Source organism: Spodoptera frugiperda, chromosome 16 (assembly GCF_023101765.2).
Source record: "Spodoptera frugiperda isolate SF20-4 chromosome 16, AGI-APGP_CSIRO_Sfru_2.0, whole genome shotgun sequence".
In the NCBI taxonomy this organism is placed as follows: domain Eukaryota; kingdom Metazoa; phylum Arthropoda; class Insecta; order Lepidoptera; family Noctuidae; genus Spodoptera; species Spodoptera frugiperda.
Genome location: NC_064227.1, coordinates 7,685,948 through 7,705,502, shown reverse-complemented (window position 1 = coordinate 7,705,502; position 19,555 = coordinate 7,685,948). Strand labels below are relative to the sequence as shown.

Below are 19,555 nucleotides of genomic sequence, written 5' to 3'. Positions count from 1 at the left end.
GTTGGTAGAGTAGTTAGGTTTAAAAGAAATTATAAAGAGAGTTACGTTCTAACTGTCTTAAGTTTTTAATAGGTAATAATTTTGGGACCGAACATTTTTCATGGGTAAAGATTAAATGTCTTATAGCTTTACTATTATTTCGTTTTATTTATTTCATTATTTCATTTTATAACACTTAATATAAAAAATGCTACATATTATATCTACATACGCAGTCCATTCATACAGAATTTCTAAACGAAACCACCAACTGTCACTGTCATTCAGTGTATAACCCGACCAAATTAAAAATCATTCTATGCAGTTTCACTTGCTGAAGAATATTTTCTTGTAATGAACTGTTTTAGCAGTCTTTAAAGTCTAAAGTCGTAGCAAACTATACGGCATTGATATAACTCTTTATCTTCAAACAAGATGACAACTCGTTGTGTTGTCTTTTATGATTTTAGCAATAAGCAAATAATGTATTACTAAAAAAATACAAATTATTACAAATATTTTGTAGATAATGAAGTGAATATATATAGTTAATAAGATTATTAATGTTATAGTGTATATAGTTTAATTATAAATAATTCAAAATGAGTCAAACTGCTAATTGGAACGCAAATGGTCTTGAGAAGAAACCCCAGATATTAAAAAACTACTGTTTTGTGTGCTTATGTAGTGATGAGGAGAAGAATCTACAGAAATATGTCTTTCAATGTTGTTCCCTGAAGGAAGTACTACAGGTAACTTGATAAATAAAGCTCAAAAACAATATTCCCTAACTTTTGTTGACAAATCTATCTATGTTTCAAATTCTCTTAACTATGTTTACCTACATATATCTATCCTCAACTTACAGTACTTAGATAACCATTAATCTGTTTTTCTGTTGACAAATAAATGAGTAACATTCACGTTTTTGTTCATTAACATTTGATATCACTACCCAATAACACTGAGTTTATGTGACAGTTATTGTAGCCTACTAGTATTATAATTGTATTGTTGCACTTGTTTATGGGTGTATATGTCAGTTACTCTTTTACACACATAAAACTCCTGAATGAATGGGGCGAGTCTGGCAGTCTCTTTCATCCCGAATAAGAGATAAATAATTGTAGTCTAGAATGACACAAGTGTGTGTTATTTTAGACTAGAATAATACAAGTGTGTGTTATTTTAGACTAGACTGAAGCCATGCTTTGGCACAAATGAGCTGGCTCGACCAGAGTGTTATTATGGTGTCACAGAAAACCAAACATAAAATACCTCTTGCATTGTGTTTCATTGAGTGAGTGGGGTTACCAGAGGCCTACTTCAGATTCTCAACTCTCATCATGAAACTTTATATTATTTCAGATGGACAGCATGATGCTGTGTTACCTGTGTAGACGGATGGCCCAGTATGCTGAAAGCTTTACACAGAGTGTGCAAAGTAATCAGTTGTTACTGGAGAACTTTCAAAATGTAAGTAAATTACTTGTAGAAGTTCAAACTACTAAAATTATCTAACTAATATTAGATTGATTTTTGACATGCTTTTGAAAAATCTGCTCTGGTTCATAGATTGAATTTGAATTTGACATTAACATACCTGATACTTGACAGAATTTTTATAATTACTCTCGTGAGACAAACTACATTAACTAAAAATCACGGTTTACTCACATACATTAATGGAGAAAAGCTCTACTAGTTTCGAGTCACAGAGGGACGCTTTATAAGTCACAATAGTCAGTACGCAACGCGACGTCGCCGCGTCCATTAATCTACGTCAGTAAACCATGATTTTTAGTGAAAGGAGTATGTTATATTTCCTTTAGGTTTTTGATAATAATATTTTGAAAACTTATTGCCTCTTTTTACTCCATTTAACTGCAAAACTAATAAAATTCTCACAAGATGAATAAAAATATCCTAAAATCAATATGTTTCCTTTACAGATAATGGATGAGACATTAAAATCAGTGCGCACACAGACGCACCCTCTAGTCAATTTATCTTCGGTGTCATTAAATGTGATAGATGTCACGGAGAAGGATGGGTCAGCACAAGAAGAGTCCTTCTCTGTCGTGTGTTCTAGAAGTAGAGATAGTGTGCAGATCAAGGTGGAGATGAAAGAAGAAGAGTTTATGGAGCAGTTAGAGGGAGATTTTGTTGGCGGTTGTGATGGTAATTATATCATAGTTATTTGTTTTTAGTAGTTTTAGTTAAGACCTATAACTGTATAAAGTATACAATGTGTCAATATGGTATAAGCCTGCTCCCTTATACATAGTTTAACTAGTTTTTATTTTTCCTTTTTAATATGTAAGTAATATATTGGAACATAGTTAATATTAATATTTCTATTAAAGAAGCTTATTTACTTCATTATATTCAGACTTCTTGTTACATCGAGATTATTTTTTTAACCCGAAAATATTATGTAGCTATGCTCAACAGTCGCGTCTGCTTCACTAATAAATCTCTATTTTTATTTAACTACATTGCGTAATACATTATACATTCTGTATAAATACAACCTTTTTGTATAAAATTTTCAGATTACCAAGAACCATTCGTGAAAGATGAAGACGATGCATTTACTCTGGATACTTCTTTGAAAGAAGAATTGCAACTAGAAGACATTGATGGCTTAAACCTTCTGGCCCTCAAATCGACGCTAAAGAAGAATAAAATTAATAAGAAAAAGGCTAAAATCAAAAGAGAAGATGATTTTCCAGGTACTCAGATCATTGGGTGCATTTAAAATCAATTTCGCTGTTTCACCGCCCGAACAGAACCAGACCCGTGCGTGCGGCGCGTCGCGTTCCGCGCGCGCCTCAAAGAGCCATCAGACCACCACAGATGGGGCTCAACAGGGCTGATGCCTGATCCGGAGCTGCGGACTACCTAGCGGGTTTACCGGGGCTCCGGCTCGAAAAGCAGGAGAAGGAACGGGGTGGTTTTTAGTCAGTAAGAGTCTGACACTCCCTCTCGCCTCGCCCAAGGCGAGAAAAGTCATTGGATGATTTTCCCCCCGCAAAAAAAAAAAAAAAAAAAGTACGTTAAATGTTAAAAAATAATATTATCCATAATTTGTTTAAATTTCAGATGAAGGTAAAATCCAGAGGATTTACATAACTAGGGAACAGTGTTTGGAAGAGAAAGCGAAGATGTTGCTGGACCCCAAGTATATAGAGGCAGCCTTCAAATGTGGTGACTGCGCCAAACACTTTACCTTCAAAGACATCTACGACAAACATATGGAGAAACATAGTCAGGTATTTATTTTTGACTAATTAAAATTGCCCCACACCAGGGGCCTTAGTCTGCTATTACAATTTTGTCAGAATGGTCGATCACTGAGCAGTGCGAGAGGGACAGAGCTATACAACCTTCATAGCTCATAGGATAGGATTTTTTCCTGTGTCGTGTTGTGTGTGTAGGTGCGTTTACAAATATACAAGCACTTGTAAGTCACCTAGAACAAACATACAACTTGTAAGTCACACATACGTAAGTCACCCAGACCCGAAACAGCAATTTGTGGACAAAGAATTACTCCGTGTGAGAATCGATCCCGCTACACGTTACGCAGCAATCGGTTGCCCAGCCACCGCGTTAACCGTGCTGTCTATATATCCACATCGTCATGACTTCTTTTAAAAGATGAATAAAAAAATTCAGTTAATGTTATAAGTCATGTGGTTAGATAAATTAATACTGTATGGTCTTAAAGTTTTATTGAGTTTTGGAAAAGATAAACAAAATCTAGAAATAGGTCGAATAACTATTATTTTTAATAACTGTGTCCATTTAATTACAGAGTATAGGAGACTACGAGTGCGACATTTGCAAGCTAAGAATGGAATCCGAAGATAAATTAGTTGGCCATATGAAATATCACACAAAGTAAGTTGTTGTTGTAGGACCTGGACAAAGGCTTACTAGTTTTAAACTAGTTTTAAAAATTATTCCATATCTTTATATATATAATTCTTCTGTAAGTGTGTATGTCACTTAACTTCTCTTAAACAACTGGACCAATTTTGATGTTTTTTTTTGTGTGTTCAAGGGGATCTGAGAATGGTTTAGATTCACAATTTTGTTCGCTGGACAATGTTTTATTTAATTAATTTTTAATTTATTAGTAGTTGTTGATTTTAGAATGTTTTACATTGGATCCGACAAATTTTCAAATTAAAGACGTGTAGACAGGACAACGTCTGTCGGGTCCGCTAGTATTTATTTAAACTATCCTGTAAACTTCCAGTTTTAAATACTAGTTATAAAATAATATTTAAAAATATAAAAATAGGACTCACCAGTAGTGGGAGTATGGTCCAACCTACCGGTGGTTAAGGCTCCAAAAACAGAAACTTCACAATACGTGTCGTTTCGAGGAGAACTGCCTTCTGTATCAGGCTCTTGATCCATCCGCCTAACACCAGCCTCCTAAGGTGGTTATCGAGGCTTTTAGGGATCAACCCATTGGCCGACACGACTATCGGCACAACGATAGCCGAATCCGCATTTCACATATCGACATCCTCGTGAACCAAGTCAAGATATAATTTTTTTTTTTAAACGTTGCCCCACATTAGGATTTTCTCCTGTGTCGTGGGTGCGTTTACAAACATACAAGTTCACATGCACATGACACCCAGACCCGAAACAACAATGTGTGGATCACACTAAGAGTTGCTCCGTGCGGGAATCGAACCCGCTACCCGTTGCACGGTAGCCAGTTGCCCAGCCACCGCACCAACCGTGCAGTCAAGTATATATATTATTTGTTCCAGCCGCTACAAATGCCTAGAGTGTGGCCTAACTCGAACCTGTAGACGGACTATACTGGACCACGTCTCTGCTTACCACAGCGAGGTCTTCCATCTGTGTCCTTATTGCAGCAAGAGTTTCAAGTGAGTTTGTACGTTATGTCAATGGAATTAAAGTTTATAATCGCTTGGAATATTTTAGTCCATATAGTATAATACAGTCTATACATATTTACATGCCGTAATGTGCACCTTTGCTTACTCCTTCGGGAATAAAAGGCGTGACGATGCGATGCCTATATAAGGTCCATATAATCTATTTACTCAACTGAAATCACTTATTTGAATTTGATTAATAAAACAATTTTAAGAGTCGAAAGTAATCGTTACTAACGCTTAGATTTTCTGAGTAGGTATGAGTTAATAAATAAAATTAAATGAATATTATTGTTTGTATCTGCAGACGACAGTCGTCAATCCGCAAGCACGTGTCCCAGATGCACCGTGCGCGTGCGCGCGTCACGTGTGCGCACTGCCACCGCACGTACAAGGACAATACCGCATTGCGCACGCATATGTTGCTGTAAGTTTACTAGCTTTTTTAAACTGCGTAAGTTAGCGACAGATTTTCAACACCAAAAGAAAGAAAAACGATTTATTAAGCACCGGGTATGATATACCAAGATAACCCAAAAAATACACAAAAATACAACAAAATTAAAAAATACGTTTATCGAAACGGGAGCGGGTTCGGCGTTCTGATTGGCCAGCTCGAATACTGTAACCAATTACAGCACCAAACGCGCTCTCGTTTCGATTACTTTAAGGACGCGTTCTCATAATTGACATGTATCGAATCGCATCACTACATTGACACGACTCTCGACAATACACACATACGCACGGATAGCTGCGGAAATTATGACAAAATGAACTTGATACTTTGAAAGTTTGAATATTTTCTTACTTTCTTTTTACCCGACTGCCAAGGAAGGGTTATGTTTTTCGCGCGTATCTTGTATGTATGAGCCTAATATTCTTTATTACCTCATTTCTTCGAAACGGCTTGATGGATTTCGACAATCAGGGTATCGTTGGATTCGTCTTAATTACCCAAGTGTTCTTAGATATGTGACGTAAACCAAAAACCAACATGGCGGCCGTGAGGCGCCCGAGAGAGGAGTAAAAAAAAATTTTTTTTTTTTAATTGCTACAATATGGGTATCAAATTAAAGAGCTCATCATGAGGATTCCAAAATGGTATATCACTAACATATAGAAAAAAAAATACTATGTGCAATTATGTTCTTCATTATCCAAACTAAATACTCGTATAGGTACTACGCGACGCGATTGACTAGCGGTGTCAGAACTTAAAAGTGATAATAAAAGTACGTCTTAACTAAATTATTTACAATGAATTTATTTATAAATAAAGGACTAGCGACCCGCCCTCGCTTTGCTGAACGTTAAATAAGGAATCTATCTACATAGTCGTTTACCTATAGCCCATGCGACGCGTCAACTGTAAAGACCGTTTTTTTGTCTAAAACTAGTAGAAATTTTGAAACAGTGTAAAGAGCAAATTTTATGTTCATTTAATGTAGAAAATTAATAGACTACTTAAAAAGATAAGGATTAATACTATTACGGACAAAACCCCTCACAATAAAAGATCAAAAAAAAATATTAAAATTCTTTTAAAGAATTAGACCGTTTACGAAATTTGTAAATAGTAAATTTTACTGCCCTTAATCCTTCTTCTTTTTCTAATTCCTTTACTCTCTTTGTGTTACGCAATCAATCTAAAATAACTGGATCGACGTGTGTTATTTTTTTATTATCTTGGTATTGGAAGTAGTTCTCTCGTGTCGCGGGTGAAATCTTGAGAAACACATAGCCGTATTATAACTAACTAAAAAGTGTTAAATAAAAATAAATAAATTTAAAAAATTAAAAAACCCGACTGCATAAAAAACACTTTAAATAAAATCTGAAAAGTAAAAAACAAGCTTAGTCTAAAATTGGTAGATAGCAATGCTATTATTATAATTGAGTGTAACAGTCGGGACCCATTAAATAAACTAAACTAAAATCATTCAATATGGGTCCCGACTGTTGCACTCAATTATAATAATAGCATTGCTATCTACCAATTTTAGACTAAGCTTGTTTTTTACTTTTCAGATTTTATTTAAAGTGTTTTTTATGCAGTCGGGTTTTTTAATTTTTTAATATTTTTATTTTGTTTAGTGCGTGCGTAGACTCAAATGTTTTGTGTTATCTGTTGTTCAATTCCGTTCAGTGCCGAATTTGGGCTCGGATTATTCGATTGGTGTCATTTTCATAGTTTTCGGAAAGTAAGCGTTCGAAATCAAAAATCAAATGGTGCCAACGCAAAACTAACTTTTTACATGCTTTTATTTAGTTTCATATGTAAAGGATGTATGTATGTGTGTTTGTTTGTATGTTTCTATGTAACCGACCTCTTCCAACTCGATTTTTACCCATTTTAAACGGACCGATTTCGTTCAAACTTTGTAGACTTATCAAGGACCGGTGGCAAATTAATACCTCGTAGAAATTAATCAAGGGTCAGGAATCCCTGACGTGGACACTTAACAGCCCAGATGAACCTGAAGAGATATGAATATACTATCTTAAGAAAAGTTGTTCAGCGTGATGAGCACATTTTAGCGCCATACGAAAATCGAGGATGTAGAATCCCTGACATGGACTCCAGCCCAGCCGAACCTGAAGAGATTTGAATATACTTTCAAGAAAAGATATTTAGCGTGATGAGCACTTTTTCGCCATATCTTTTATACTAATTATTCTCATAACAATACTAAATTTTCCGCCTACTGTTAGTATTAATATTAAAATTATTTTGTTCGGTTCATCACAAAAACATGTTTTTAAGTTTTTTTAATCTACAATGTGATAGGGGTGGGACTTCTAACCCGTTAAGGCTGAGTACTACATCTAATTTTATCGACAAAAAGAAAATGGGGGTTGAACCCCTAATTGAAAATATTGAAAAATAGTGATTTTTTCGGTAAAAATAATTCACAAATGATTTTTTTTTTCTCACCAAAACATTATCAAACATGAAAAAAGTAATTAATTAGGTAGCCAAGGTTATTAGGTACCGTTTGTCGTTTTTTTTTTGTTTCTACGACGCATACAACCTTTGATATCAAAAAAAGTAAAAAAAATATTAAAATAGCCATAATTTTTAGAGGGAGGGGATTCGACCCCTTCGACCCCCGACTTTTGTCGATAAAATTAGATGTAGAACTCAGCCTTAACGGGTTAGAAGTCTCACCCCTATCACATTGTATATTTTATTATGGTTTTATATCAATGGTTTTCGGGGTCGCCAAGATAAAAAAAAAAAACAATTATGGTAACGAACGTGACAAGACCTGGGTGGAACAAACAAAGAAAATACATAAAATAAATTAAACATCAATTCTTTATTTTCACGATATTTGTTTGAATATGCGAGGAATGAGCCCGTAAATTCATATTTCTTGCCTGTCTTGGGTCAATTAATTCCGGAAGAAGACAATTTTTATAAAATCGAATGATTCACTCCGTATTCGATATTAGCGACCCCAAAAACCACAACAATGACACTCATGTCGAAAAATGACAATGCCAGAATCTCTATAGAGCTTTGTCCCACCAAAAAAATATAGTGTACAGACATGCCAAATGTAGCATTCTATTGCTGCTCTATTAGTGATAACTAAAAACATGATTAAAAGCCTTTAGATCTTGCGGTTTCTATATGAATCTAAGTACAAAATATTACATTTAGGTTAGGTTAATTGCAGTTATAATGGTAGAAATAATAAAATTACAATGCTATCATAGGGTGTTTAGCTATGAAAGGAAGGAATGTCATCACTCATCACCAATATCACCTTTAGTAATCCTAGTTTAATTCATAATCATAATGAAACAACAATGTAAACAGAACAGACAGAGCGAATGTCAAATAATGACTTTTTGGACATAATGACACACGCACGCCAATGAGGTTTCGTTACATCTAATCACTAACGTTCAAACACGAAATCATAATTATAATATGCATTCATTATAATATATATTATAAAAAAAAAATAACTAGCAGTATGTATTAAAACCAAATTCATATTAAAATTCGTACACATTACATTAATAAATCTTTTTTTTTAATTTAATGACTCGTTTTGTTCCTTGTGCAAGCGTACTAAGAAACGCAGATGGTCGCGATAAATACAGGAAATAGGCCTTGGGTTTTTAAAATTCTTTTTATTTCTTAATTTCTATCCGCAACTTTATCAGAATAATAATTAAGTATCCAAGGGTCTTATTTTCATTGCATAATTTTGAATAATTTCCATTTCTTGTATATTGATGAAATTAAGTGGGGCAGGATCTGGCATGGTCATTTATATATTTATGTCGGCGCCATCTTGAACTTAGATTTTCACTTTATATTCGTTATAAGCGACCCCAAAAACCATGAAAATGACACCCATGATGGAAAGTTGGCAAATCTAGTCGGCGCCATCTTGGATTTTGATTTTGACTCCATATTCGCTATAAGCGACCCCAAAAACCATGAAAATGACACCCATGATGGAAAGTTGGCAAATCTTGTCGGCGCCATCTTGGATTTTGATTTTGACTCCATATTCGCTATAAGCGACCCCAAAAACCATGAAAATGACACCCATGATGGAAAGTTGGCAAATCTAGTCGGCGCCATCTTGGATTTTGATTTTGACTCCATATTCGCTATAAGCGACCCCAAAAACCATGAAAATGACACCCATGATGGAAAGTTGGCAAATCTAGTCGGCGCCATCTTGGATTTTGATTTTGACTCCATATTCGCTATAAGCGACCCCAAAAACCATTAAAATGACACCCATGATGGAAAGTTGGCAAATCTAGTCGGCGCCATCTTGGATTTTGATTTTGACTCCATATTCGCTATAAGCGACCCCAAAAACCATGAAAATGACACCCATGATGGAAAGTTGGCAAATCTTGTCGGCGCCATCTTGGATTTTGATTTTGACTCCATATTCGCTATAAACAACCCCAAAAACCAAGAAAATGACACCCATGATGGAAAGTTGGCAAATCTAGTCGGCGCCATCTTGGATTTTGATTTTGACTCCATATTCGCTATAAGCGACCCCAAAAACCATAAAAATGACACCCATGATGGAAAGTTGGCAAATCTAGTCGGCGCCATCTTGGATTTTGATTTTGACTCCATATTCGCTATAAGCGACCCCAAAAACCATGAAAATGACACCCATGATGGAAAGTTGGCAAATCTTGTCGGCGCCATCTTGGATTTTGATTTTGACTCCATATTCGCTATAAGCGACCCCAAAAACCACGAAAATGACACCCATGATGGAAAGTTGGCAAATCTAGTCGGCGCCATCTTGGATTTTGATTTTGACTCCATATTCGCTATAAGCGACCCCAAAAACCATGAAAATGACACCCATGGTGGAAAGTTGGCAAATCTTGTCGGCGCCATCTTGGATTTTGATTTTGACTCCATATTCGCTATAAGCGACCCCAAAAACCATGAAAATGACACCCATGGTGGAAAGTTGGCAAATCTTGTCGGCGCCATCTGGATTTTGATTTAACCTCATGTTCAAAATAATATAACGAAACATTCTATATTCAGTAAAGTGTTGCTCGTACAGAATGTGTAAAAAAAAAACATACAAACAGCCGAACATAGTACCTCCTCCTTTTTGTGAAGTCGGTAAAAATATCAAGATTGGTTTGTGAAGTATAATATCAAATATTTTGTACTCGTACAGCGATCTTTTTCAAGGCCATTTTTTGTAACAGGCGACGCAGCGTCCACCCACGACAGCGCTCGAGCGCAGACTGAAATTTCATTTGACATTTTCTATCTAATAAATCTAAATAGTAAACAAATAAAATAACCCTTATTGCTACGCTTTAAAGTTGATGTCTGACAGCAAAATAGGAGAAAAAATTAAACGGGAACTTTTATTTATTTCCGAGACAATTTGTAATATTTTCGTAATTTTTTCCTATAGTATAATTTTTGATTATGTCTGCTTCCCCGGGATATTTTTTTGAGATTCAGAATTATGCGTGTAGTAGCAGTAAAATGTTCCTAAACTCAACCCTTTTTTGTCAATTTTGTGTGAAGAGGTAAAGAAAAATCGTGTTTGCAATAATAAAATATAACTTTTTTCACATTACAAATCAATATTTTTGGAGATAAAGAAGTGATCTATCTATTGTAATTGTTAGTTATGTTCAGTTAAGTTTCTTTTGGTCGTAATATGTACTGAAAAATAGCTTATTTACGTCAGATTTGAGAACGCGTCCTTAAACGTAATAATGCATACTCATACTAAAAAAGAGTACTGATTGGTTGGTTTATTCGAGCCGACCAATCAATCTCGTACTAAGAGTACAGTGCTCTCTGCTAATTGTGGAACCTTTTAAACTGCGATCTCCAACGCCATAAGTCAATCTCTAGTCTCCAACAAACTGTGATCTCTAAACCATGTGTGGTAATTATGAGAAACCTTCTTATAGAGGACGCCTTTAGTCCAGCAGACTATTGTTTGCGATGAAATAATTATTTCTTTGACTCACTGCCGCACCCAGAGACATTTAATGATTACTTAAACTATTCCTTAGTAACTATTTTCTATCGAAAACAATTGCTAAGTACTGGGTTAAGTAAACATTACTTGACTCTGAATACGGCGGTATAATATTACTGTTTGTGTAGGAAACACGCCAAAGAGATATCAGCTCGCGAGATCACGAAGAAGTACGCGTGCCAGGAGTGCGGCATGGCCTTCAAGACACCTTCGCAGCTGAAGACCCATGGACTCAAGCATACCGACTCACGGGACTATTACTGCGTAGAGTGTGATAAGTAAGTTATCGTCGTAACGTCACGCCTTTAATCCCCAAAGGGGTAGGCAGAGGTGCACATTATGGCACACAATGCCCATGTACACCCACATTTCACAATTTATGTTGTAAGTCCCATGTAATAGGTGGTGGTCCTATTAAGCCTAAGTAAGTTATCACTAGTATTTTCTTAACGTCGCCCCATATTACGATTTTCTCTTGTGTCGTGGGTGCGTTTACTTACATAAAATTTCTCATTTCGTTGGTCGAGTGGTTGCAAGAGCGACTGCCGGGCAAGGGGTCTTGGGTTCGATTCCCGGGTCGGGCGAATTATTACTGGGTTTTTTCGGTTTTTCGGAAAATTCTCAGTGGTAACACGGAGTCTGGAAATACATTGGCATTATGTGCCATAATGTGCACCTCTGCCCTCCCCATCGGAGATTAAAGGCGTGACGTTATAAAAAAAATCTCATACACATGATACCCAGATCCGAAACAACACGGGGTTTTCTCCCCTCAAAAAAAAGCGAGTTGCCATTTGTTTTGCTATTAATTCTCCTGATGGTAAGCGATGATGTGGCCGATTCAGGACGATTGAGCACACCTACCTATAAGCAACCTATTCACTCGAGACTTGACGAAAATCAGGTTGTACCCTTCTATACCCTATGCGCCGTAACAAGGTGCGGCTGACAGATTCAGTAGCGTTTCGTATCACTCTTGAAAGTTGCTGCGATTTAAAAATTATGCCTTAGTATTTTAACTGTATCACATTCGTATTATGTTATATCATTCGGAAGTGTAGTTAATTAAATTAAATCCAACCGGAATGTTCTAGTCTTTAAATAAAATCTAATGAAATCAAAAATAAAGTAAAGTGTTATGCGTATAACGTAAATCCATAGTCGTGTTTAGTGATGGGATGTACTGCTACGATGGATAGGTAGTCGATGTTTTTTTAGAATATAACGAAAATTATGCGTCGTTCAATTATCACTCTTAAAAAACCTTTAATTATGTGGGTAAATCTACTGTAGACACGGCTCTCTCTGCCCGAACCACAGTGACTTTATCAGAGCACAAATATATAGTAGAAATTTCCGGCGCCTTTGATAATGCGTGGTGGTACTTAATCTGAAAGATCGTGGTTGCTTTAGTAACATATACAAACTAATATACACTTATATTCTTCACGGTTCTGTAAAACTGAAACTCTGAAACACCTCAGTGCTCGGTCATAAAATATTTATTTTGACAAGTATATACACGTAGTTACACTGCACAACTAAATAACACACACATTTAATAAAAAAATTTAAGAGAATTAAATGTATGCTGCGAGTATCGATAGCGATACAAAAAGATTTTTCTAATGTCCATCCCTAAAGAGAGACGTCAACATCATACTGGCATCTGTCAGCCGCACCTTGTTATAGCGCAAAGGGTATAGCAAGTTTATGTTGGATAGCGCATTTATCGACGATGGTTATAATACCATAAAATATCACGCTATACACAATAGGAGCTGATTAGTGGGTGGAAACATGAAAGTATCCATTTTTTATTAAAATTGACGTCTTGTTTTAGGAGTTTCAAATCGGATGCCACATTGAAGACTCATTTAAAGACGACAGCTATACATACCAGTTATTTAGAGTTACCGTGAGTATTTTTTTGTATTGATTATTGATACGATTGTAGTATTCCTACTAAGCACGATATTTCTAATACTTGTGAAAATGTGGGACTATTTCCACTGATACTATGCCATGTGGTTATGCGAGTAAGATGCGCAGTTCGAGTATGCGATGTGTCGATAGTAGGAAAGCAATCTACAGCATAGCACCCATCCACAGCACGCACCTACAGCAGGCATCTTTCTAAATAAAAACATAGCTTAGCTGAGCCCGTTTAAGGCCGGGACTCCACCAAAGCAGAGATGTGTGCGGTGTGCTGTGTGCTGTGCGAGAAGAGATGTTTTTCAGCTCGCGGGACTCCACCAAAGCAGAGATGTGTGCGGTGTGCTGTGTGCTGTGCGAGAAGAGATGTTTTTCAGCTCGCGGGACTCCACCAAAGCAGAGATGTGTGCGGTGTGCTGTGTGCTGTGCGAGAAGAGATGTTTTTCAGCTCGCGGGACTCCACCAAAGCAGAGATGTGTGCGGTGTGCTGTGTGCTGTGCGAGAAGAGATGTTTTTCAGCTCGCGGGACTCCACCAAAGCAGAGATGTGTGCGGTGTGCTGTGTGCTGTGCGAGAAGAGATGTTTTTCAGCTCGCGGGACTCCACCAAAGCGGAGATGTGTGCGGTGTGCTGTGTGCTGTGCGAGAAGAGATGTTTTTCACGCGCACGGTACTAGCAAGACGGCCGGCCGGCGCGCGGGGTTCTGCGGGTTGCTAGCGGGCGAGAGGGGGGAGGGTGACATCGCTCACTGCACGCCGCTCACATCTCTCGTCTCCACTGCGCGTCGTCCGCGCACAGCTCACATCTCCGCTTCCATCGCGACATACAAATATTACACATCTCCGCACAGCGATCTCCACTGAAGCTGAGCGGAGAGGAGACGTGTCAATAACTCAATTCTATTGGTTGTTTAAAAAACATCTCCTCTCCGCTCGTCTCGTCTCCGCTTTGGTGGAGTCCCGGCCTAAGTCATGTGTACCAATGAATATGATTGGTGGATACCAAAAGCATGCACAGCAACGTAACATAGCACATCTCTGGTGGAAAAGCACTCTAATCATGTATGGTAATCCTATTTACGTCCACTAACTATTTATTTTAAACTGCACTAACTTTTTTTGTATGGGACTAGCCCGCCACAACCTCCCATACCGCTACAATACCTGTAAGCCAGGATCTACAGTAGATACTACATAGGCGTAGCCAGGTTTTAGTATCGGGGGAGGGGGTTCAAGAAAGTCGACCCATTCAATGTGTGAGCAAAAAATATATATAAACATAAAACATAGAGAAAATTATTAATAGAGAAGAAAATAAATTTCACTCTACTAACTATTTAATTCAAACTATTCTTTTAATCTTTTAGGTTAGCATGCGAACATTGCGACAAGCGTTTCGCGATCCGTCGCGACCTGGACCGCCACACGAACAGAATACATCTCAATGTCAAGCCGTTTGCTTGTGACAAGTGTGATAAGGTAATTGTAAGTAATGAGTAAGTAGAGAGAGAGAAAGACCCTTGTAACGTTAGTGGTTAGGTAGGTAGAAGAAAATTAAAATGAAAAAAATATTTTAGTTATAATTTTATATTCGGGTAGGTAGATGTCGGTTGAGCCGGGATCGTTTGCCAAACCGGTTTCCGTGGCGCGGTAGGTAGCTATCGCAGCGCGCGGCGCGCGGGTATTATATTGTAAGGATTTTTTTTGTTTAAATAGGGTAACTGTGATATTTATTATTTATTAGTTCATAAAATAACGTGCAACGTTACACCCTTGAAGTTCAAACTTTGGCTCTGCAGTATCTATTCAACCACATTGTTTTCAGAATTACGTCAACTCCTGGTCCCTGAAGCAGCACCAGCTGTTAATCCACGAGGGATACAAGCGACCCCTGGCCTTCCCGTGCTCCATGTGTGATAAGATATTTGATGTAAGTGTAATTTAAATTACTTTCTTTAATAATGACTGCAGAGTTGGCTCGATTGTTGGCTGCCGTGCAACGTGTCGCAGGTTCGATTCCCGCACGGAACATCTCTTCGTGTCATCTACAGATTGTTGTTCCGGTCTGGGTGTCATGTGTTTGTTTGTAAACGCGTTTAAAAAAAGAATGTAGGTACAATGTTTTTGTACCATTTTATTTATTATCACGTCTTTTTATCCTCGTGAGTTAAGTACCAGTTATGTTTTGAGTGATATTTCCAGATTCCACGCTTACTGAGCCTTTTTTTGAAATATGAATTAATACTATGCCCGACCACGGAATTCAACACGATACTTGCTTCGGTACTTTTAACCTAAACCTACGGACGTCTAAAGCTAATAACAATATTTTTTTGTTACAGCGAAAACAAGTTTTGAAGGCACATATTCGAACCCACACCGGCGAGCGACCGTACCAGTGCAGTAAATGTCCAGCGCAGTTCAGTCAGTCCAGCATATTAAGGACCCACGATAGACTAATACACCTTAAACAAACTAGAGATGGGAGGCCTAAGGTCAAATAATATAATATAGGTAGACATATAAGTGTAAGAGAGCCATGCTTCGGCACGAATGGGCCGGCTCGACCGGAGTGATACCACGGCCTCACCGAAAACCGACGTGAAACAACGCTTGCGTTGTGTGAGTGAGGTTACCGAACGCCCGATTCTCCCCTTCCCAATCTTCCCCGATTCCCCATCAACCCTTAAATTCCTAATCCCCAAGTTGTGGCGACACATGACAGAAGTCACGATAGATGACAGAAGTCACGACAGATGACAGAAGTCACGATAGATGACAGAAGTCACGACAGATGACAGAAGTCGCGATAGATGTCACAAATCGCGACAGATGACAGAAGTCACACATAGATGATGGACAAGCAAATCAATGGGTGACGTCATAAATCGTACATCGTACCTATGAAGTTTACATGCGAATTAACATTGATTAGAAAATCTCAACGGACAACAGTTGGGCAGAAAGCCCGCTAGGCATGATCACTTCGCCTGGTCGGAGGATCCCCTTTTTCTTAGGGAACTTAACTCTCTGTTCCCTAAATATTCATGCTAGGGCAATGAAAAGATTTGAGACTAAGTTATACAGCGTGCTTCGCATTTGAAGTTCCAATTCCAATATTTCAATTGCTATATCTATTTGTTTTAAGTTATTACCTCTTTATTATTTTTTTTTGGTTTTCGGCTTACTCAAGTTTAGCGAGGTGCTCGACTAGTTTCAAGCCGCAACAGGGGCTCATACTCGTGACTAATTATTATGTGAGTAAGCCGAAAACCATAATTTATTAGATACCTATGTCTCGTGCAATTTAATTTTGTAATGTCTTCCATATTATTTTAAACAATTATTAATTTTTATTTAGTTATTTTTTGTTTTATTTATACAATTCTACCTAAAATCTATCATTACAGTTTATCCAATGCGATTAAGATTGCGTTAGGTCTTAATACGAAATCTATTTAAAAAGAGTTATTTACAATACTGAAACGCTACTCAATTTAAGTTGTACTTAAATATCGTGCTATCTCTGTCTTTTATAAAGAATTTATAGAGACAGAACTATTTTTAAGGGTCTTAAAATTGAGTGGCGTTTAAATATTTGAACGTTAGAGTCAATAAAATATACATGTATGGCAAGTTTCAAGTCATTACTGATTGACTCTTAAAAATAACCAATCAACATATGAGAATAATCTTTTAACATCATAGACTCAAAACTTTTTGTCTGCCCATGCCTTTTGTGCCGTAAAATACAGAAATTACATGTAAACACCTCACAATATGTATACGGTCTTCACATGTGTGCGTTTATGTATTGTACACAACAAAATAAATAATACAAGGTGTAAACGGAAGGCTCCCGAAAGACGTAGTTTTTTTGTTTTTATAATTTTAATCGTTTTAGTTTTCGTGTTATTCATGTAACATCAGCCTTAAGCAGTTGTTTACAACTATCTATTATATAAAAATAAGTCAGGTTTTCGTTCCTTACGCTATAACTCCAGAACGCACGGACAGATTTCCACGGTTTTGTATTCGTTGGAAAGGTCTCGGGCTCCGTGAGGTTTGTAGCAAATTCAGGAAAAAATCAAGAGAAAAATAGGAAAACAGGCATAATTATTGGTGGCGAAACGGAGTTCGCCGGGTTTGCTAGTTACCTATTACATAAAATAAACATTGAATTCCTTTTTTTTTTTGTAAATTTTGCCGTCATCTGTTTGCGGCGTTTGGGAGCGTTCCGTTTACACCATGTAGTACTTATAATGAATTATAATACTAGGTAATTAGGAAAGGACCTAATAGTTAATGAATGGATCAAAATGATCCGGTTGTGAATTATTGTAATAAAAAAGTTGATTATATTATAAGCTGTTGTTTTATTTCTCTACCTAGAAAAATAATGGAAAATTAATAAAATGATTCCTATCATCAAGTATCGCAGTCCAAAAGTTTATTGAATTTCAAATGTTTTTTTGGGCGGCGGCGATTGTTTACCATCCTCATATACCCCTATTAATAACCGTCTCAATCCAAAATTTTTCAAAGTCAAAGTCAAAATTATTTATATTAAATAGGAAGGCACTTTTGAACGTTTAAGCAAATATAATAATATTAATAACGTCAGTCTGTCGGTCAGTCTTCTAGTGAAGCTATTTGCTCGTTTGAAAGTGTAGGTAGATTCCTATGGAGAAGAACGAGCAAGAAACTATAGGTTACTCTTTTCCAATCAGATTCACAATACAATTCTTGGTTACATTGTTTCGCTTGTTTTTTGATTAGTACTTTAGGAAGGTCCATTTTTGAGTGTCAGACTCTTACTGACTAAAAACCACTCCTAATTTTCGAGCCGGAGCCGCGGTAAACCCGCTAGGTAGTCCGCAGCTCCGGTTAAATACTGTAGTTGTGATTACTTCTTGCTGGATTTGAAGCAAACCTAAGACTGTGCTCAAGCATCTGTAGAAGCAAACATTCGACAAACAAGACAGTTATATACACAAGTAGCTCCTTTTATTTAGAGGGGGATGGAAATCATGTAACGGCTTTTCCCGCCTTGGAAGAGGCGAGAGAGAGGGTCAGACTCTTACTGACTAAAAACCACCCCGTTTCTTCTCCTGCTTTTCGAACCGGAGCCCCGGTAAACGCGCTAGATAATCCACCGCTCCAATTAAAACTGTACTTTTAATTACTTCTTGCTAGATTTGTAGAAAACCCAAGACTGAGCGCTTCAAACATTTACGACAGTCATTTAAACGAGACAGGTACACAAGTATCTAATATTTTTTGAGAGGGAAAATCACCTAACGGCTTTTCCCGCCTTGAAAGAGGCGAGAGGAAATGTCAGATTGACTAAAATCCACCCCGTTCTTTCTTCTTTTCTTCTCCTGCTTTTCGAACCGAAGCCTCGGTAACCCGCTAGGCAATCCGCAGCTCTGGGTACACAAGTACCTACATCGCAAAACAATCTCAGGGAAGTCGGCAAACATGAAAAAGTAAGTAAAAGTACGGCACGGGTCACACAGGGTCCCTTCGGCCTACATTCGTAGTCGGAACTAGGGAGCGGAAGTATAGCAACCGCCGACTAACTGTTTCCTATCGCGCGGCAGGCGTTGCTACGTTGTGTGTTATGATAGGCCGGCTCTCATGTGGTGTGTAGTCGCGGATATGTCTTACGATAAGGTTTTTCTTTTATGGTATAAACTTGATGAGCAATGGAGACCTGAATATGGACAGCCGAAACACTAGAGGCGTTGAGTGCGTTGCCTGCCTTTTGGGGGTTGGAATTTAAAGGTTGTTGAGGAATTGGCGGTTGGAAAGATTGGGAAGTTTAATGAGATTACCTACCGGATTAATTGGACCAATTACTCCCTAACTGGACCTCCGGTAATCTCACTCACACAACCCAAGCTTTGTTTCACGTCGGTTTTCTGTGATGCCGTGTTACTCTCCGGTCGAGCCAGCCCATTCGTGCCGAAGCATGGTTTTCTTACAATTGTTTTACCTACACACAAGGTGATTGAGATTAAAAAAAATCTGCCTCTTATTTAGGATTATCTTCTGTGTCGTGGATGCATTCTACAGACATTTTCACATAGGTAGGTACACAATACATCGGTGGTCGTGGTGGCCCGCAGGTTTAAGACGTCCGCTTCTCACGCACGAGGGTGCAGGTTTTCCGAGTTTTACGTAATTTC

At 37.6% G+C, this 19,555-nt stretch overlaps 1 protein-coding gene across 1 annotated transcript; it reads left to right on the top strand.

The window, feature by feature from the left end:
* The first annotated feature begins 430 nt into the window (after nt 1-430).
* LOC126911598 (gastrula zinc finger protein XlCGF26.1-like) lies at nt 431-16,470 on the top strand. Its single transcript, XM_050699524.1, has 13 exons — nt 431-731; nt 1,348-1,455; nt 1,932-2,160; nt 2,535-2,714; nt 3,085-3,254; nt 3,800-3,885; nt 4,776-4,895; nt 5,215-5,334; nt 11,560-11,709; nt 13,275-13,349; nt 14,732-14,843; nt 15,190-15,294; nt 15,707-16,470. The coding sequence occupies exons 1-13, from the start codon at nt 582-584 to the stop codon at nt 15,866-15,868; spliced, it is 1,767 nt and encodes a 588-aa protein (XP_050555481.1). The 5' UTR covers nt 431-581; the 3' UTR covers nt 15,869-16,470.
* The last annotated feature ends 3,085 nt before the right edge of the window (nt 16,471-19,555 follow it).

Coding starts and splice junctions, on each gene's coding strand:
- LOC126911598 (XM_050699524.1), top strand. CDS start 582: ATGAGTCAAACTGCTAATTGGAACGCAAATGGTCTTGAGAAGAAACCC. Junction 732..1,347: donor CCCTGAAGGAAGTACTACAG/GTAACTTGATAA, acceptor ATATTATTTCAG/ATGGACAGCATGATGCTGTG. Junction 13,350..14,731: donor ACCAGTTATTTAGAGTTACC/GTGAGTATTTTT, acceptor TTAATCTTTTAG/GTTAGCATGCGAACATTGCG.